Raw genomic sequence first — 22,265 nt, 5'->3', positions numbered from 1 at the left:
CAACACGCAGTCAATGGAATCTCTCCCACCAGTCTGTACCCATTCACAAGTCTTTGGATAATTAGAAGCCTCCTTTCAGTATCTTCCAGACACCTGTCCTGTGAAGATCCCCAAGAGAAGTCCCTCAGTCAGCTCCAGCAAATTTCAGCAGAATAGCCCTCCCCCCCCCCCTCGCTAGCATAGCTAAGACCTCATTCAGCAACTCTTCAGGCCAGGATCTCCTCCTCCTGGACAAGAACCCATCTCTTTAAGACCCAAGACTATTTATGCTCCCTCCCAGCCACCATCTGGGCAACCTCCCCCATGGATTGGCTAGGACTGCATACATATTCAGCTACTGATTTGACTCTGCCAGCCAATTACTATCCAGAACCCTCCAGAGGACAGGGGGAAGCAGTCAAACCTGCTACCAGTGAGACACAGAACAGACCAACACAATCAAAAGCAGCTCAACAAATTACAGTAGAGCCAAATTTACTTAACCTAGCACCTATCTAGGAGGGTGTTACACAAACTACAGACAAACTGAAGGACTTTGATCTTCTCAAATAAAAATTTTTGATTAAAAAAAAATAAAAAATACAAGCGGTACTCAGTAGATCAGCTTTAGCACTCGTGACTTGCATGCGTAACTCATTGAGCAGCACTGCCCAGAAGGGTGGCAACCAGGGGTGGACTAACCATTTGGGAACTCGGGCACTGCCCGAGGGCCCTGGGTCAGTAGGGGGCCCCATGAGATGCCCCTGGTACCTTTTCATAGCCTTTTTTGGGTGTGGTTTGATTGTGGGTGAGGACACAGGGGCCCCATGATCCCCTATTGCCCGGGGGGCCCCATGAGTTGCCAGTCCGCCGCTGGTGGCAACCCTTCAGGCTTGGATCTCCTCCTGGACAAGAACCCATCTGTTTAACACCCCAGCCTATTTATGCTCCCTTCTACCCACCATCTGGGCAACCTCCCCCACAAGACCGCATACATATTCAGCTACTGATTTGACTCTGCCAGCCAATTACTATCCGGAACCATCCAGAGGACAGGGGGAAAAAGCAAAACCTGCTACCAGTGAGACACAGAACAGACCAACACAATCACAAGCAGCTCAACGGATTACAGTAGAGCCAAATTTCCCTAACCTAGCACTTATCTAGGAGGGTGTTACACGAACTACAGACAAACTGAAAGACTTTGAACTTCTCAAATAAAAATTTTTGATTTAAAAAAAAAAAATACAAGCGGTACTCAATAGATCAGCTTTAGCACTCGTTACTTGCATGCGTAACTCATTGAGCAGCACAGCCCAGAAGGGTGGCAACCAGCGGTGGACTGACCATTTGGGAACTCAGGCACTGCCCGAGGGCCCTGGATCAGTAGGGGGCCCCATGAGATGCCCCTGGTACCTTTTCATAGCCTTTTTTGGGTGTGGTTTGATTGTGGGTGAGGACACAGGGGCCCCATGATCCCCTATTACCCGGGGCCCCCATGAGTTGCCAGTCCGCCGCTGGTGGCAACCCTTCAGGCTTGGATCTCCTCCTGGACAAGAACCCATCTGTTTAACACCCCAGCCTATTTATGCTCCCTTCTACCCACCATCTGGGCAACCTCCCCCATAGGACCGCATACATATTCAGCTACTGATTTGACTCTGCCAGCCAATTACTATCCGGAACCATCCAGAGGACAGGGGGAAAAAGTCACACCTGCTACCATTGAGACACAGAACAGACCAACACAATCACAAGCAGCTCAACGGATTACAGTAGAGCCAAATTTCCCTAACCTAGCACTTATCTAGGAGGGTGTTACACAAACTACAGACAAACTGAAGGACTTTGAACTTCTCAAATAAAAATTTTTGATTAAAAAAAAATAAAAAATACAAGCGGTACTCAGTAGATCAGCTTTAGCACTCGTGACTTGCATGCGTAACTCATTGAGCAGCACTGCCCAGAAGGGTGGCAACCAGGGGTGGACTAACCATTTGGGAACTCGGGCACTGCCCGAGGGCCCTGGGTCAGTAGGGGGCCCCATGAGATGCCCCTGGTACCTTTTCATAGCCTTTTTTGGGTGTGGTTTGATTGTGGGTGAGGACACAGGGGCCCCATGATCCCCTATTGCCCGGGGGGCCCAATGAGTTTCCAGTCCGCCGCTGGTGGCAACCCTTCAGGCTTGGATCTCCTCCTGGACAAGAACCCATCTGTTTAACACCCCAGCCTATTTATGCTCCCTTCTACCCACCATCTGGGCAACCTCCCCCACAAGACCGCATACATATTCAGCTACTGATTTGACTCTGCCAGCCAATTACTATCCGGAACCCTCCAGAGGACAGGGGGAAAAAGTCACACCTGCTACCATTGAGACACAGAACAGACCAACACAATCACAAGCAGCTCAACGGATTACAGTAGAGCCAAATTTCCCTAACCTAGCACTTATCTAGGAGGGTGTTACACAAACTACAGACAAACTGAAGGACTTTGAACTTCTCAAATAAAAATTTTTGATTAAAAAAAAATAAAAAATACAAGCGGTACTCAGTAGATCAGCTTTAGCACTCGTGACTTGCATGCGTAACTCATTGAGCAGCACTGCCCAGAAGGGTGGCAACCAGGGGTGGACTAACCATTTGGGAACTCGGGCACTGCCCGAGGGCCCTGGGTCAGTAGGGGGCCCCATGAGATGCCCCTGGTACCTTTTCATAGCCTTTTTTGGGTGTGGTTTGATTGTGGGTGAGGACACAGGGGCCCCATGATCCCCTATTGCCCGGGGGGCCCAATGAGTTGCCAGTCCGCCGCTGGTGGCAACCCTTCAGGCTTGGATCTCCTCCTGGACAAGAACCCATCTGTTTAACACCCCAGCCTATTTATGCTCCCTTCTACCCACCATCTGGGCAACCTCCCCCACAAGACCGCATACATTATCAGCTACTGATTTGACTCTGCCAGCCAATTACTATCCGGAACCATCCAGAGGACAGGGGGAAAAAGCAAAACCTGCTACCAGTGAGACACAGAACAGACCAACACAATCACAAGCAGCTCAACGGATTACAGTAGAGCCAAATTTCCCTAACCTAGCACTTATCTAGGAGGGTGTTACACAAACTACAGACAAACTGAAAGACTTTGAACTTCTCAAATAAAAATTTTTGATTTAAAAAAAAAAAATACAAGCGGTACTCAATAGATCAGCTTTAGCACTCGTTACTTGCATGCGTAACTCATTGAGCAGCACTGCCCAGAAGGGTGGCAACCAGCGGTGGACTGACCATTTGGGAACTCAGGCACTGCCCGAGGGCCCTGGGTCAGTAGGGGGCCCCATGAGATGCCCCTGGTACCTTTTCATAGCCATTTTTGGGTGTGGTTTGATTGTGGGCAAGGACACAGGGGCCCCATGATCCCCTATTACCCGGGGCCCCCATGAGTTGCCAGTCCGCCGCTGGTGGCAACCCTTCAGGCTTGGATCTCCTCCTGGACAAGAACCCATCTGTTTAACACCCTAGCCTATTTATGCTCCCTTCTACCCACTATCTGGGCAACCTCCCCCATAGGACCGCATACATATTCAGCTACTGATTTGACTCTGCCAGCCAATTACTATCCGGAACCATCCAGAGGACAGGGGGAAAAAGTCACACCTGCTACCATTGAGACACAGAACAGACCAACACAATCACAAGCAGCTCAACGGATTACAGTAGAGCCAATTTTACCTAACCTAGCACCTGTCTAGGAGGGTGTTACACAAACTACAGACAAACTGAAGGACTTTGATCTTCTCAAATAAAACTTTTTGATTTAAAAAAAAAAAAAAAAATACAAGCGGTACTCAATAGATCAGCTTTAGCGCTCGTTACTTGTAGACGGTAATAATCGGTGAGCTCCAGTGACGGCTATAAAAACAGCAATGGAGAATAATACTCTCACAATCTTTGCAAAAACTGGAGGTATATTATGGGATATTGTCACCGAGAAAGGTCGTAAGCACTGGATATAACTCTTCGACTTCCAGGCGGAGATCTCTGTCGGCGTGGCGGCGTGCCGCCTCTGCAGTGTGATCAGACATTTGTTACCCTGAGTTATTTTCAGCTGTTGTATTTAATGGTCTGGAGATGATGAGCTATCAGATGTGCGCTATCTCTGATATTGAGGATATCATTCTACGGAGAATGTTTCCTGGTTCCTAATTACACCGCAGGATTACACTGACTGATGATAATAATGCATACATCCAATATTACTCTACGTTATGACGCCACGCCGCTGTAACTTAACGCTCACAGCCCGATCGGTCATAACGGCTCTGGATACGGGATTATAATTGATAATGCAAAGATATTTATTCCTCAATTACACCATGATGAGGAGAGAGCCTGGAGCATGCCAGTCTGATCAGCAAATGGGACTGTGGTTAGGCTAGGTTCAGATCTTTCTGTGTCAAGAATGTGTGTAAAATTGCGCACTTTCCTGACCTGCAGAGAAATGCATTGCCCTTTAGCAGAGGAGTGCTGGTGCTATTAATTGTTATTCTATAAAGGCACACTGTGCAGTTCAGTGCAGCACGCTTTTTTTTAAAAAGGGGCAGATATTTATTTTACGCATTTCGTGTACCTAGAGCAGCCCATTGAAATGAAGGTGTTGCCCGACACGTGGAAAGGCATCTGAGCTCAGTCAAACCTGTAGGTGTGAGCCAAGCCTTAAAGTGGTTGTAAAGACTGAAGTTTTTTAACTAGTTGCCGACCGCAGATAGCCGAATGACGGCTTCACTGCGGCCGGCCAGTTCTGGGTGGACGTCATATGACGTCCCCCCAGAACGCGCTCTCCTGCGCGCCCCAGGGGGCGCGCACCCGGCGATCTCCATGATCGCTGTGTCCTACGGACACAGCTGATCACAAGATGTGGTAAAAGGCCAATCATATCGGCCTTTTACCACGTGATCAGCGGTGTCCAATGACACGCTGATCACAGGGAAATGCAAGTGCCGGTTCTCGGCTGCACTTTCCTCACGCTGTCAGATCGTGAGGAAAGTACTGCCGAGAACCGGCAGTTGTCAGAGCGAGGATCGGCACCGATCATCAGGGCACTGATGATCAGTGCCCTGATGATCGGTGCCCAGCAGTGCCACCCACAAGTTCCGCCCACCTGTGCCCAGCAGTGCGCCCACTAGCTCCGCCCACCTATGCCCAGCAGTGCACCCACCTGTGCCCAGCAGTGCACCCACCTGTGCCACTCTGCAGTGTCACACACCTGTGCCCAGAAGTGCCACCTACCTGTGCCCAGCAGTGCCACCCACCTGTGCCCACCCACCTGTGCCCACCAGTGCCACCCACCTGTGCCCACCAGTGCCACCCACCTGTGCCCACCCACCAGTGATGCCCACCAGTGCCACCCACCAGTGCAGCCCAGCAGTGCTGCCAGTCAGTGCCACCAGTCAGTGCCCAGCGGTTGTGCCAGTCAGTGCCGCCAGTCAGTGCCCAGCAGTGATGCCAGTCAGTGCCGTCTATCAGTACCCATCATCAGTGTCACCTATCAGTGCCGCCTATCAGTGCTGCATATTAGTGCCGCCTATCCGTGACACCTCATTAGTGCTGCCTATCAGTGCCGCCTATCCGTGCCACCTCATTAGTACTGCCTATCAGTGCCCTTTAGTGCTGCCTATCAGTGCCCATCAGTGCCGCCTATCAGTGCCCATCAGTGCTGCCTCATCAACGCACATCAGTGAAGGAGAAAAATTACCTGTTTGAAAAATTTAATAATAGAAACAAAGAAACTTTTTTTTTTTTTTCAAATTTTTTGCACTTTTTTAATTTATAGCGCAAAAAGTAAAGCGCCCAGTGGCGAATAAATACCACCAAAAGAAAGCTCTATTTGTGAGAAAAAAATGATCAAAATTTCACATGGGTACAATGTTGCATGACCGCGCAATTGTCAATCAAAGTGCGGCAGCGCTGAAAGCTGAAAATTGGCCTGGTAAGGAAGGGGGTATAAGTGCCCGGTAGGCAAGTGGTTAAAAAAAAAACCCTTCTGTGCACAGCTCAGAGCAACACCAGCCCCCCGAATCTCGCAGCTCCCCCCCTCCAATACTTACCTGAGCCTGTTCTCGAAGCAGCAATGTGCACAAAAGCAGCAGCTCATTACAGCTCTCTCCCTCCTCATTGGCTTAGACTCTGATGCTCAGTTTGAACTTCAGCAAGTCGTCTTCACCGCATCTATTATTATTATTATTATTATTATTACATTGAGTTTATATAGCGCCAAAGGGTTTGCTCAGCGCTGTACAATAGGGGGGACAATACATGGCACAGTACAACAAAAACAGACAGCGTACGGGGGGTAAGAGGGCCCTGCTCTTTTCGAGCTTACAATCTAGGAGGGAGGGGGTAATGGTGCAGAAGGAAGTGGCTGAGGGGAAGGAAGTGGTGGGAGGAATAAGGGAGAATGGCCGTTAGGTGAGGGTGGGGTGGGCTTCCCTGAAGAGGTGGGTTTTGAGGGAGCGCCTGAATGTGGGGAGGGAAGGCGACAGTCGGATGGATTGGGGCAGTGAGTTCCAGAGGATAGGGGAGGACCTGGAGAAGTCTTGCAGTCGTGCATGGGAGGAGGAGACCAGGGAGCAGGATAGAAGGAGGTCCTGTGAAGAGCGAAGGGTACGGGTAGGGCGGTACTTGGGGATCAGGTTGGAGAGGTAGTCAGGGGCAGTGTTGTGAACGGCTTTGTAGGTCAGGGATAGGAGTTTAAATTTGATGTGTTGGGCAATCGGGAGCCAGTGGAGGGAAAGGCAGAGGGGGGTGGCAGAGGTGGAGCGAGTGGTGAGGTGGATGAGTCTGGCCGCTGAGTTCAGGATGGTCTGGAGCGGGGAGAGCCTGCACTTGGGTAGGCCAGTGAGAAGAGAGTTGCAGTAGTCAAGGCGTGAGATGATGAGGGAGTGTACAAGAAGTTTGGTGGTGTCTGGGGTGAGGAAGTTACGTACAGTTGTGTCCAAAATTATTCAACCCCCAATGCTGTAAAGGGGTTTAGGGACTATAGTGTACATTTGGAATTGTATTCAGAATCAAATCCTACAAGGACGTTGTAACTACCCAAATGCAACTAAAATGACATCAATTGTTTATGTAATACAGTAGTAAATGGTTCTTATGTGGTTTCTTCATTGCCACAATTATTCAACCCCTTAAAGACTACCACTCTGAAGAACAGAGGTTCATACAGGTGCTTTCCATCAGGTATTGAAAACACCTGTGGATGTCACCGAGCAGCAATCAAGCATAATAAGCACCAATTAGGCAGCTTTAAAATGACTGTGATACTCAGCTCCTTCTAGACATTTACTGGTGTGGTTACAAACATGGTGAAGGCAAGAGAATGGTCCAGGAAGACAAGAGAAGAGGTGATTTCTCTTCACAGGAAGGGCAATGGCTATAAGAAGATTGCAAAGATGTTAAACATACCAAGAGACACCTTAGGAAGCATCATTCGCAAATTCAAGGCAAAGGGCACTGTTGAAACGCTACCTGGTCGTGGCAGAAAGAAGATGCTGACTTCGACTGCTGTGCGCTACCTGAAGCGTAGAGTGGAGAGAAGTCCCCGTGTGACTGCTGAGGAACTGAGAAAAGATTTGTCAGATGTGGGTACAGAAGTTTCAGCCCAGACAATAAGACGCACACTGCGTAATGAAGGCCTCCGTGCCAGAACTCCCAGGCGTACCCCCTTGCTGTCTCCAAAGAATAAGAAGAGTCGACTGCAGTATGCCAAAAGCCATGTGGACAAACCACAAAAGTTGTGGGATAGTGTTCTGTGGACTGATGAAACAAAATTAGAACTGTTTGGGCCCATGGATCAACGCTATGTTTGGAGGAGGAAGAACAAGGCCTATGATGAAAAGAACACCTTGCCTACTGTGAAGCATGGTGGAGGGTCAATCATGCTTTGGGGCTGTTTTGCTTCTGCAGGTACAGGGAAGCTTCAGCGTGTGCAAGGTACCATGAATTCTCTTCAGTACCAGGAGATATTGGATGGAAACGTGATGCAGTCCGTCACACACCTGAGGCTTGGGAGACGTTGGACCTTTCAACAGGACAATGATCCCAAGCATACCTCCAAGTCCACTAGAGCATGGTTGCAGAGGAAAGGCTGGAACATTTTGGAGTGGCCATCGCAGTCACCAGACTTAAATCCGATTGAGAACCTCTGGTGGGACTTAAAGAAAGCAGTTGCAGTGCGCAAGCCTAAGAATGTGACTGAACTGGAGGCCTTTGCCCATGAAGAATGGGCGAAGATACCCGTAGATCGCTGCAAGACACTTGTGTCAAGCTATGCTTCACGTTTAAAAGCTGTTATAACTGTAAAAGGATGCTGTACTAAGTACTAAGATTGAATGTCACTTGGGGGTTGAATAAAACTGATAATGCTGTGAGCACAGAAAAGACATTTGTGGTTATTTCATTATAACTGTTATGTTATATTTGTCTGACCTACAAGTGCCTCTTTAATGTAAATGTAAGCAAGATGACTGAATGATCAAAAGCAATGTCAAACTGGCCAAAACACTCAATTTCAGTGGGGGTTGAATAATTTTGGACACAACTGTATCTTCTTGGCATAGTGTCTACATGCATTGAGTGATTGGCTGATTAGCAATTTGCGTTACCAAGCAATTGAAGAGGTGTACCTAATAAAGTGGCCGGTCAGTGTATGGCTGTATATACCGGAATGAGAACAATAATTCTAGGCCCATTTTTCATGGTTAACCCTTTGAGGACCATAAGATTAGTGAACGCCAAAAGAATCAATTTTTTGTTTTTAAAGTTTGTACACTTCAGTTGCTGTAACTAAGCCATTTCATGAAATAATTGGCAAAAAGCTAGATCCATTTGTTGATAAGAACTAATATTTTGACTCTAACCCAAAAAAAAAAAAGTATTTTAAGTTCTTAATCAGATGATACAGGCAATGAAAAACATGGTCCTCAAAGGGTTAACCCTAAACTGATGAGCTACAAGGGCTTCTAAAGTGCCACCTATTGATAATATAGGGTACTGAAGTTCTTCATCATGTTATGGGCACACCTATTTTTAACCTCCTCGGCGGTATGATTCTTTCCGATTTTTTGTGCTGAAAGCAGTACCATTTTTTTGTATGGAAATATGTAGTTTTTTATTGTAGGCTGTAATTTTTAGGAATAACTCACTGAAATCTGTCAAGACAAGAGTCTAGTAAACATTCCGGGGATGATAAAACTTGAAACACGAAATCATAAATTATCATTTAATAAATAATCATAAAAAATAATAATATAATAATAATACATTTAATTCAATAATATAATCAAACCAAAAACACTGAAATTTGAAATACAGAGGCAAATTCACACATCGCTGAGCAAAGTCGCAAAATCGTTTTCAGTGTCTGATGAGGAATTTCCACCATGAATCATTATCACTCAATTCTGCAAGTGGTTCTGATTTACTATCGCTGTTCTAAAACCGCTTTTGACGTAAAGGGACGCTTTTTAGACTCCATGGACTTTTCTAAGTTTCCAGGCAGAAAGAACAGTCAAAATGCAGGCAGGGCGCCGGACAAAGCACTCGGCACAAAATGTATGTGAAATGGTTTGAAACAGCAATGACAGTAAAAATTTAAAATTTCCCGCCGGTTCCGGCGCCCATACGTCCCGACGTCACAGGGACCGGAACACGGAAGTCGGATGCCGGCATCGGCCGGAGGAGATGGCCGGGGACGCTGCAGGGGACACATCGCGGGAGCGAAGGACAAGGTAAGTGCTGCAGGGACCCCCAGAGCAACGCCGCATGGTAAGCCCGAGTGTAGCTCGGGGTTACCGCTCTTGGTATTGAAATTTTACCCCGAGCTACACTCGGGAACACCGCTAAGGAGGTTAAAGCTTGACATGTGGGGTATCAATTTACTCAGCACAAGCTCATCTTTTATATTTTACCCCAAAAATAGGTCATAAATTGGTCATATATTGCATTTGTGTGCCCTAAATAATTTTTTTTAACTGAAAATTTGCATAAATACAGGTACATCTCAATAAATTAGAACATCAGCAACAAGTGAATTTATTTCAGTGATGAAATTCAAAAAGTGAAACTCACATATTATAGATTCATCACACACAGAGTGATATACTTACAGCTAGTGAAACCCCAAAATTCAGTATCTCAGAAAATTAGAATCGTAGATAAGAACAATAAAAAAAAGGATTTTAATACAGAAATGTTGGCTTACTGAAATGTAAGTCCATGTACAGCATAATATGCACTCAATACTTGGTCGGGGATCCTTTTTCATGAATTACTGCATCAATGCGGCTTGGCATGGAGGCGATCAGCCTGTGGTACTGCTGAGCTGTTATGGAAGCCCAGGTTGCTTTGATAGCGGCCTTCAGCTTGACTTCATTGTTGGGTCTGGTGTCTCTCATCTTCCTTTTGACAATACCCCACAGATTCTCTATGGGGTTTAGGTCAGGTGAGTTTGCCAATCAAGCACAGCGATACCATGATCATTAAACCAGGTATTGGTACTTTTGGCAGTGTGGGCAGCTGCCAAGTCCTGCTGGAAAATGAAATCAGCATCCCCAAAAAGCTGGTCAGCAGAGGGGAGAATGAAATGCTTTAGAATTTCCTGATAGAGGACTTTGGACTTGGTGGACCAACACCAGCAGATGACATGACTCCCCAAATCATCACTAACTGTGGAAACGTCACACTGGACCTCATGCAACTTGGATTCTGTGCCTCTCCACTCTTCCTTCAGACTCTGGGACCTTGATTTCCAAATGAAATACAAAATTTACTTTGGACCACTGAGCAACAGTCCAGTCCTTTTTCTCCTTAGCCCGGGTAAGATGCTTCTGATGTCGTTTCTGGTTCAGGAGTGGCTTGACACAAGGAATGTAACAGTTGTAGCCCATGTCCTGGATACGTCTGTGTGTGGTGGCTTTTGAAGCTCTGACACCAGCCGTAGTCCCCTCCTTGTTAATTTCCCCCAAATCCTTAAATGGCCTTTGCTTCACAACCCTCTCAAGGCTGCGGTTACCCCTGTTGCTTGTGCACCTTTTTCTACTACACTTCTTCCTTCCACTCAACTTTCCATTAACATGCTTGGATACAGCACTCTGTGAACAGCCAGCTTCTTTAGCAATGACCTTTTGGGACTTACCCTCTTTGTGGAGGGTGTCAATGACGGTCTTCTGGACAACTGTCAAGTCAGCAGTCTTCTTCACGATTGTGTTACCTACTGAACCAGACTGAGAGACCATTTAAAGCAGTGGTTCTCAACCTTTCTAATGCCGCGACCCCTTAATACAGTTCCTCATGTTGTGGTGACCCCCAACCATAAAATTATTTTCGTTGCTACTTCATAACTGTAATTTTGCAGTGGGAGGACTAGCGCCCCATCACTGATGTCAGTGGGATGAATAGTGTCCCATCGTTGGTATCAGTGGGAGGAATAGTGTCCCATCATTGGTGTCAGTGGGAGGAATAGTGTCCCATCATTGGTGTCAGTGGGAGAAATAGTGCCCCATCATTGGTGTCAGTGGGAGGAATAGTGTCCCATCATTGGTATCAGTGGGAGGAATAGTGTCCCATCATTGGTATCAGTGGGAGGAATAGTGTCCCATCATTGGTGTCAGTGGGAGGAATAGTGCCCCATCATTGGTGTCAGTGGGAGGAATAGTGTTCCATCATTGGTGTCAGTGGGAGGAATAGTGCCCAATCATTGGCGTCAGTGGGAGGAATAGTGCCCAATCATTGGCGTCAGTGGGAGGAATAGTGTCCCATCATTGGTGTCAGTGGAAGGAATAGTGCCCCATCATTGGTGTCAGTGGGAGGAATAGTGTCCCATCATTGGTATCAGTGGGAGGAATAGTGTCCCATCATTGGTGTCAGTGGGAGGAATAGTGTCCCATCATTGGTGTCAGTGGGAGGAATAGTGCCCCATCATTGGTATCAGTGGGAGAAATGGTGCCCCATCATTGGTATCAGTGGGAGGAATAGTGCCCCATCATTGGTGTCAGTGGGAGGAATAGTGCCCCATCATTGGTGTCAGTGGGAGGAATAGTGCCCCATCATTGGTGTCAGTGGGAGGAATAGTGCCCCATCATTGGTGTCAGTGGGAGGAATAGTGCCCCATCATTGGTGTCAGTGGGAGGAATAGTGCCCCATCATTGGTATCAGTGGGAGGAATAGTGCCCCATCATTGGTGTCAGTGGGAGGAATAGTGCCCCATCATTGGTGTCAGTGGGAGGAATAGTGCCCCATCATTAGTATCAGTGGGAGGAATAGTGCCCCATCATTGGTGTCAGTGGGAGGAATAGTGCCCCATCACTGGTGTCAGTGGGAGGAATAGTGCTCCATCATTGGTGTCAGTGGGAGGAATAGTGCTCCATCATTGGTGTCAGTGGGAGGAATAGTGCCCTATCATTAGTGTCAGTGGGAGGAATAGTGCCCCATCATTGGTATCAGTGGGAGGAATAGTGCCCCATCATTGGTGTCAGTGGGAAGAATAGTGCCCCATCATTGGTGTCAGTGGGAGGAATAGTGCCCCATTGTGGGTGTCAGTGGGAGGAATAGTGCCCCATCGTTGGTGTCAGTGGGGGGAGGAATAGTGCCCCATCGTTGGTGTCAGTGGGGGGAGGAATAGTGCCCCATCGTTGGTGTCAGTGGGGGGAGGAATAGTGCCCCATCGTTGGTGTCAGTGGGGGGAGGAATAGTGCCCCATTGTTGGTGTCAGTGGGGGGAGGAATAGTGCCCCATCGTTGGTATTAGTGACACAAATGATGGGGCACTATCCCTTCCACTGACACTAATGATACTTACCTTGCTGACTCCTGCTCCAGCCTGGGCTCGCTCTCTCCCTCTCCCATCTACAGCCTGCATACCTGGCTGCAGCAGCAAAATTTGCACTTACCTGTCAGCTGTCTTCCTTCTCTGGCCTCTCTCTTCACTCGTTCCTGCAGCTCCCTCGATCTTCTTCGATCTCCGCGTGCTGCCGCTCGGCTCCTCCTCTCCAAGCTCCACCTTCTCGCCGGTGATTGGCCGCCTGTGTGCCTCTCCTGAGCTACAGTTCCGGTGGCCAATCAGCGGCGAGGAGGCAGCATATCATTCCGCCCACACATCGCCGGAGACAGTAGCGGCGTCTCGGTTCCTAAGACCATCGGAAATATGTGTTTTCCGATGGTCTTAGGCGACCCCTGGGAAATGGTCGTTCGACCCCCAAAGGGGTCACGACCCCCAGGTTGAGAACCGCTGATTTAAAGGCTCAGGAAACCTTTACAGCTGTTTTGAGTTAATTAGCTGATTATAGTGTAACACCATGAGTCTACAACTTTGACCTTTTTCACAATATTCTAATTTTCTGAGATTCATGAATTTTGGGTTTCACTAGCTGTGAGTCATGGAAATTGAAAGAAAGAAATGCTTGAAATCTATCAGTCTGTGTAATGAATCTATATGAGTTTCACTTTTTGAACTGAATTACTGAAATAAAATAACTTTTTGATGATATTCTAATTTATTGAGATGCACCTGTATTGTGAGACATAAAAAATAGAACTAATATAACAAAAATAATTTTGCGCTAAATGTCCAATAATCAGAGAGTATAAAGCAACTGACATAAAATTGCTGGTAACAGTAAAGATAAAAAAATTATACAAAATGTAGCTCTTAATCTCTCATAATTGGCATAGATAAAAAGAAATATTAAAAAGAAAAAAGTCCTTAAAGTGATGGAAAAGTCCTTCATATATCACATTTTTGGAAAAGGTGATGAGTTGTCACAAAAAAGAGAAAATCCTCCACCAACACCATACACAGCCTCTTACCAGAGGGCAATACCACAGGGCATGCGGTCTTACACAGCATTTATGATCATTCGTATGCAGGGGCGGACTGACAACTCATTGGGCCCCCGGGCAATAGGGGATGATGGGGCCCCTGTGTCCTTGCCCAAACTCAAAAAAGCCTATGAAAAAGGTACCAGGGGCATCTCATGGGGCCCCCTACTGATCCCGGGCCCTCGGGCAGTGCCCGAGTTTCCAAATGGTCAGTCCGCCTCTGATCGTATGGAAGAGTAGGACCAGAAAACTTCTCCACCTGAAGGCACCTCCACAGCTCGCACCACAAAGGTTGTGCTTCAAAATAGTGGTTTTGCAAACATGAGAGAGAAAAGTAGGGAACCATAGCTCTTCTCCACCAAAACATAACTCCTCAGGCAGTAATGTAAGATTTTACAAAATAAAGGGGGGTGGACTCCTTCGCTGCCAAAGATATAAAAACGAAGAAGCTCCTGACACCTAACTAGACTAGAATGAATGAAACATAAGTAGATAAGGTGGTGTAGCGCTAATACTATGTGATAATAGACATAAAAAATATAAATAAAGGACTCGATATTAAATGGGTGAATACGTAAATTAAATGAATAAATATATAGGTTTACAGTGGTGCACCTAATGTGTATCCCAAAAACATGCCATCAAGAATGTGACTAAATATAAGTGATAGGTGATATAAGTGAAACAAATATTAACCACATATAAATACATGTGATCATAAATGAACAATATTCATAAATCATACAGCACAAAGTCCCAAATGTTTAACTGCGATGAATCAATTTTCGATCGTGAAAGTAAATACGTGCTCAAGTGCATCAGACCATCTGTCACCGTCTAATATGCACGCTTACCTCCATTGTTTGACCCTCAAGGAGTCATAAGGCATAACAAATCACCAGTTAGTCCCAGGTGGGATGAATCTCACTCTCTGGATGGACACAGGATCAGCTTCCACACAGCCCACGGTTAATCAACCATTACAATGGTAAGGCACCTTTACAAAACTCCTCCACTCTCCCACTGGCTCATAAACAGGGAATCAGAGAAAAAGCCACCAGAGCGTAAAGGTTATTATATCCTACACAAATGCCAAAGACCTACTCACACATTAAAATCGGGTCATAGACCCACCAGGCATGAACTGTATAACCCACAGTCAGGGTGCTTGCACAGGGAGTCCAAAGATGGCTGCCGTCCGTGCGTAATTACGTCACCACGCTCTAGTCCGACATGTTGCGTCACGATGACACGTGACTTTTCCAGGATCAAAATAGTGGTTTTGCAAACATGAGAGAGAAAAGTAGGGAACCATAGGGCTTCTCCACCAAAAGATAACTCCTCAGGCAGTAACGTAAGATTTTACTAAATAAAGGGGGGGTGGACTCCTTCGCTGCCAAAGATATAAAAACGAAGAAGCTGCTGACACCTAACTAGACTAGAATGGATGAAACATAAGTAGATAAGGTGGTGTAGCGCTAATACTATGTGATAATAGAAATAAAAATTATAAATAAAGGACTCGATGTTAAATGGGTGAATACGTAAATTATATGAATAAATATACAGGTTTACAGTGGTGCACCTAATGTGTATCCCAAAAACATGCCATCAAGAATGTGACTAAATATAAGTGATAGGTGATATAAGTGAAACAAATATTAACCACATATAAATACATGTGATCATAAATGAACAATATTCATAAATCATACAGCACAAAGTCCCAAATGTTTAACTGCGATGAATCAATCTTCGACCGTGAAAGTAAATACGTGCTCAAGTGCATCAGACCATCTGTCACCGTCTAATATGCACGCTTACCTCCATTGTTTGACCCTCAAGGAGTCATAAGGCATAACAAATCACCAGTTAGTCCCAGGTGGGATGAATCTCACTCTCTGGATGGACACAGGATCAGCTTCCACACAGCCCACGGTTAATCAACCATTACAATGGTAAGGCACCTTTACAAAACTCCTCCACTCTCCCACTGGCTCATAAACAGGGAATCAGAGAAAAAGCCACCAGAGCGTAAAGGTTATTATATCCTACACAAATGCCAAAGACCTACTCACACATTAAAATCGGGTCATAGACCCACCAGGCATGAACTGTATAACCCACAGTCAGGGTGCTTGCACAAGGAGTCCAAAGATGGCTGCCGTCCGTGCGTAATTACGTCACCACGCTCTAGTCCGACATGTTGCGTCACAATAACACGTGACTTCTCCAGGGATCAAAATAGTGGTTTTGCAAACATGAGAGAGAAAAGTAGGGAACCATAGGGCTTCCCCACCAAAAGATAACTCCTCAGGCAGTAATGTAAGATTACACTTCGTTAGACCAACTCTTCATTTCAATTCACAGCTGCTGTTATTTTCTAAAACTGTCTAAAGGTCCAAGGTATATTTTGTATAGTTTTTTTTTTATATAAAATAGAACTACCAAGGTCTCTGCTTTCACCAAAAATGAACTGTTTTTAACAGGGGCGGACTGACCATTTGGAAACTCGGGCACTGCCCGAGGGCCCGGGGTCAGTAGGGGGCCCCATTAGATGCCCCTGGTACCTTTTTCATAGGCTTTTTTGAGTTTGGACAAGGACACAGGGGCCCCATGACCCCCTATTGAGGGCCCGGGTCAGTAGGGGGCCCCGTGAGATGCCCCTGGTACCTTTTTCATAGGCTTTTTTGAGTTTGGGCAAGGACAAAGGGGCCCCATGATCCCCTATTGCCCGGGGGCCCCATGAGTGGTCAGTCCGCCCCTGGTTTTTAACAAGTTTGCAAAGAAAAAGCAAAAAGATCCCTCACGGTGAAAGGGTTAAAATGCTTAGAACGGTAAATATTTTTTATAAAAGATGATAGCTGCAATTTTTTATATTGTACAATATTCACAAAAATGTTTATCTAATCTATAATTTCAGGAAAATATACACACACTTTAGTGGAATATTTATACTTTGTAATAATACGGGCACATGGGGCCGCCGCACACACATGCTGTGCTTCCTACTCGGCAGTAGAGTACAGTGATCCACTGCTCCTTCTACAACAAGACTTTTCTGTGTGACTCATCTGTTTTTGTGTTGGGATTTGAGCTACACTTAAAGGATAATTCCACTTTCATGGAAAAAATATAGCAAAAAAAAATGATATGTCTTATACTATACAAATGCTACAAAAGCCATAATATCATTGAATGTTATTTAAAATGACCTTTCCTTTGCAATCGTCAATTTTCATTATGACAACCTGGAGGTGTTCTGTACACAGATGGTGTACAGGACACCCCTAGAAAATGCCAATTCCTGCTTGTGTGATTGGCTTACTGATTTTCCCAGAAGTCTGCACTTTTAGGCATCCTTTGCAATAGGAATTTCATTTTTAGTGAGCTGGTTAACACACCATATGGTGTGTTAGCAAGTGGGTTAGTGTCCCCTTATGACCAGAGTTCATCTTAGCATACCAGGGTCCCACAATGGAAGAAAATGTCATCTTTACTCCTCTTTACTCCACTACAAGCTGACCACCATGTTCTGGAATCGATGGGGAGGCAGTGTAGTAGCTTGCACACCAGCTCTTCTGACAACAGTTTCTTTACAGACTATGCTCTAATTCCAGGATGGGAGCCACTTCAAATAACATGCAAGGCCTTGTCACTTCAAGGCTGCAGGCCAGGTTCCTAAGTTCAGCCCCATGAATGAGGGCCTCACCACCCAGGGAGTGCACCTCACAGTTGGACCCACCATCACCCGGCCACCACTGCCCCCATCCCAACCCAAACTGGCTACTCCTCCTTCCCTCTTTCCAAATCTTCATAGTGCTCTTTAACAGGATGGTTCCTCAACATAGTTCACACACATCCTCACAGGTGACTCTGACCAGGCCATCCATTGCATCTTCCAAACCTTTACTTCATATTCACACAGTTCCAGATATTGGCTTCAAAAGGTAACACCAAAATCCCCACCATCCACCAACATGCAGGACTGCTGCCGCACCATATCTATCTCTCCTATAGCAGGACACCCACAGAATAGAAGTCCTAAAATAAATTCCAAGTCCCTAATATGGGTGCTCACAGATGGAAACAAACTCCTGGTAATGACTACATCCTTAGTTCACAACTTCCTCAACTCCGCCTGTAGGCAAGTGTAGTTTGGCCTCCCTGCATAGGTGGCGCTGTTTGGCAGCCACCATGCAGAGAGAGTGGAGTTTAAGAGGAACCCATGTTCCTCTGAGGTCTCAGTAAGAGTCATCAGAACAGCACCTCTCCAATTGGACACTGCAACCCCAGTTGACTTCAGTGGTCATCTTTGGTGTGGGCAGTGCAAAAAAAACCACCACTGTCCCTCTTCGGTTAGCGTGCATTTGCAAAGTGGCTAGTTCAGTGACAGAGACCCTGCTGGTTAATGACAAAGTGTCTAGCATAGGGAGAGGTTCCAGAGTAGCGACTGTCACTTGTGTCTCCAGCAGGAGCCCTTCCTCATCCAAGTGCCCCATTGCCGGGCTGCCTTCCAGCCACTTCCTCTGTCACATGCTATGGGGTATCAGCAGTGTGTACGGGTATCCTCTGCACAGTTTTCTGTAAGTATTGCAGGGCCAGTGCAACATCGTATACAGACTATGTGCTACCTTCTCTGAACTCTCATGTACATATACTTTTCTGCACTACTTAGCCTCTGTGTGTGTTCTCTTCTCTCTGAGAACTGAGAACTTTGCCCTGCCAACACCCAACAAACTCCTACCCTCTCTATATGTAGTCTCTGACAAGGGCTCCCCAACTTTGTCCGACTAACTCCTCACATTGTGGTGTCCTTTTATGACACAGAGAATAGCTGCGATTCAACGGATCTCAGCTATTCTCTGGTCATTCACAGTTTATAACACTCAGGAGATCATGTCAGCCCTTCTCTGGAGATCTGTGTTCTCCCTCCAGATTCTCCAGCCCAGAGCTGGAGAATCAGAGGGACCGAAAACTAAGCAGAGATAGTTTACCTCTGTTTAGTAAACTGATCTTTTACTATAATCTCGAGAGATTATAGTAAAATGAGCCGTTTTTCAGAGTTTGTAGACCGTTCTCCAGCGATTGGAGACCGTTCTCCCTTCGTTCGGAGAACTACTTCATAAACTGCATTCACAGGAGAACTGTGTTCTCCGAGAATGCCGGAGAACTGAGCAGCGATCTATTACCGCTGGTTCACAAACGGACACCTATATATGCAGTCTCTTAGGAAGGTTCCCCAACTCTGTCCAACTAACTCCTTCTCCTGTATATGTAGTCTCTGACAAAGGTTCTCCAACTCTCCCCAAACAACTCCTCCTCCTTTCTATGTAGTCTCTGAGAGAGGCTCCCCAACTCTGTCCAACTAACTCCTTCTCCTGTATATGTAGTCTCTGAGAGAGGCTCCCCAACTCTGCCCAACTAACTCTTCCCCCTGTATATGTAGTCTGTGATGAAGGCTCCCCAACTCTGCCCAACTAACTCCTCCTCCTGTATATGTAGTCTGAGAGAGGCTCCCCAACTCTGCCCAACTAACTCCTTCTCCTGTATACGTAGTCTCTGAGAGAGGCTCCCCAACTCTGCCCAACTAACTCCTTCTCCTGTATATGTAGTCTCTGAGAGAGGCTCCCCAGCTCTGCCCAACTAACTCTTCCCCCTGTATATGTAGTCTCTGATGAAGGCTCCCCAACTCTGCCCAACTAACTCCTCCTCCTGTATATGTAGTCTCTGAGAGAGGCTCCCTAACTCTGCCCAACTAACTCCTTCTCCTGTATATGTAGTCTCTGAGAGAGGCTCCCCACCTCTGCCCAACTAACTCCTTCTCCTGTATATGTAGTCTCTGAGAGAGGCTCCCCAACTCTGCCCAACTAACTCCTCCTCCTGTATATGTAGTCTCTGAGAGAGGCTCCCCAGCTCTGCCCAACTAACTCTTCCCCCTGTATATGTAGTCTCGGATGAAGGCTCCCCAACTCTGCCCTACTAACTCTTCCTCCTGTCTATGTAGTCTCGGATGAAGGCTCCCTAACTCTGCCCAACTAACTCCTTCTCCTGTCTATGTAGTCTCTGAGAGAGGCTCCCCATCTCTGCCCAACTAACTCCTCCTCCTGTTTATGTAGTCCGAGAGAGGCTCCCCAACCCTGCCCAACTAACTCTTCCTCCTGTCTATGTAGTCTCTGAGATAGGCTCCTCAACTCTGCCCAACTAACTCCTCCTCCTGTATATGTAGTCTCTGAGATAGGCTCCTGAACTCTGCCCAACTAACTCCTCCTGTATATGTAGTCCCTGAGAGAGGCTCCCCAACTCTGCCCAGCTAACTGTTCCCCCTGTATATGTAGTCTCTGAGATAGGCTCCCCAACTCTGCCCAACTAACTCTTCCTCCTGTCTATGTAGTCTCGGATGAAGGCTCCCCAACTCTGCCCAACTAACTCCTTCTCCTGTCTATGTAGTCTCTGAGAGAGGCTCCCCAACTCTGCCCAACTAACTCCTCCGCCTGTATATGTAGTCTCTGAGAGAGGCTCCCTAACTCTGCCCAATTAACTCTTCCCCCTGTATATGTAGTCTCTGAGATAGGCTCCCCAACTCTGCCCAACTAACTCCTCCTCCTGTATATGTAGTCTCTGATGAAGGCTCCTCAACTCTGCCCAACTAACTCTTCCTCCTGTCTATGTAGTCTGTGAGATAGGCTTCTCAACTCTGCCCAACTAACTCTTCCTCCTGTCTATGTAGTCTCTGAGATAGGCTCCTTAACTCTGCCCAACTAACTCCTCCTCCTGTATATGTAGTCTCTGATGAAGGCTCCCCAACTCTGCCCAACTAACTCCTCCTCCTGTCTATGTAGTCTCTGAGATAGGTTCCTCAACTTTGCCCAACTAACTCTTCCTCCTGTCTATGTAGTCTCTGAGATAGGCTCCTCAACTCTGCCCAACTAACTCCTCCTCCTGTATATGTAGTCTCTGATGAAGGCTCCCCAACTCTGCCCAACTAACTCTTCCTCCTGTCTATGTAGTCTCTGAGATAGGTTCCTCAGCTTTGCCCAACTAACTCTTCCTCCTGTCTATGTAGTCTCTGAGATAGGCTCCTCAACTCTGCCCAACTAACTCCTCCTCCTGTATATGTAGTCCCTGAGAGAGGCTCCCTAACTCTTCCCCCTGTATATGTAGTCTCTGATGAAGGCTCCCCAACTCTGCCCAACTAACTCTTCCCCCTGTACTGTATATGTAGTCTCTAATGAAGAGCTCCCAACCCTACCCAGCTAGCTCCTCCCCCTGTATATGTAGCATCTGGCAGGAAGGAAAATGAGAGCCACACCTACAAAGGGGAGGGCATCCCAGCAGAAAAAAACATCCTACCTCTTTTACTCCTGTCTACATTTGTAGGTAGCAAAACCTTAATTTATACATCATGGAGAGTGGAACAGTAAAAATTAATATTCCGAATTTAAAAATGATTTTCAGAATTTTTCTCCAGGGCTCCAGCATGCACCCTGTGTACATCCAACCACTGTAAAATCTCAGGTTATAATTTTATATTCTACCTGATACAGACTTGTAAATGCCTTGTAGAAACACAATTGGACAAAGTGGACAATCGAAGGACAGCAAAGGACACAAACATCAAAAGACACCAAAACCTCTCTTACCACGATGTAGATCTGAGGTTTGCGTCTCTTGGCCAGGTCGATGACATTGACTCCGTTGTAATACAGGTTCTCGATGCAGCCATGAAAATTCCGCTTCAGAAAGGCGCCGGGCTTCCCAGATACTGGAATTCCTCCAAAGCTGAACTTTGGAAAAGAAAAAAATCAAAACTTGGCTCATTTCTTTACTTAACGGCACATTAAAATTGAGAGCAGAGCACAAATCAGATTACAAAGACAGTTTGCCAGTCAAGACAAATAGCTGTCTGCACAGTGCAAAATAATGGAAAGATGAATTCCCCCGATGGGACTCAATGTGGAGGAACTCTGAAAGTGAAGAAAAACTGATATGGTATTGTCTTACGTTTATTTAACATTAAATTCTTTATTAAAAAAAAAAAGAGAATTTCATCTTTATATTGTGTTCAGTTGGTCTTTTGATCCAGACACCCTTTGTATCCTCACTTAACTGTCATTAATAAACCATTGAAAGTGGTTATATATATATATTTATATTATATATATAATGCATTTATAATGTATTCAAACCCCCCTTCACTTTTTCAATGTTGTTATGTTGCAGTCTGATACTACAGTTGTTCACATTCATCTACACTCAGTAGCCCATAATGACAAAATGAAATCAGCATTTTAGAAATGTATGTCACTATGGTGACACTGTACTGCTAGGGTGACAGTATGTAAAAAATAAATAAATAAATATTAATATAAAAAAAAAAAGGAAAAAAAAAATTGTAAAATTATAATTTTTG

At 46.1% G+C, this 22,265-nt stretch overlaps 1 protein-coding gene across 1 annotated transcript in view; it reads right to left on the bottom strand.

Moving 5' to 3' along the window:
* Positions 1-22,265, bottom strand: part of LOC149462245 (contactin-associated protein-like 5) — a 689,962-nt gene that overhangs the window by 337,415 nt on the left and 330,282 nt on the right. The window contains exon 7 of the mRNA XM_089677184.1: positions 21,496-21,639. Coding sequence (XP_089533310.1) covers positions 21,496-21,639 — 144 coding nt within the window. The remainder of the gene's footprint in view (positions 1-21,495; positions 21,640-22,265) is intronic.

This window comes from Staurois parvus, unplaced genomic scaffold (genome assembly GCF_062004578.1).
Source record: "Staurois parvus isolate SC_StPar_1 unplaced genomic scaffold, SC_StPar_1.0 ptg000179l, whole genome shotgun sequence".
Classification (NCBI taxonomy): Eukaryota; Metazoa; Chordata; class Amphibia; order Anura; family Ranidae; genus Staurois; species Staurois parvus.
Note: the sequence above shows the minus strand (reverse complement) of the source record. Positions and strands in the feature narration are given on the sequence as shown.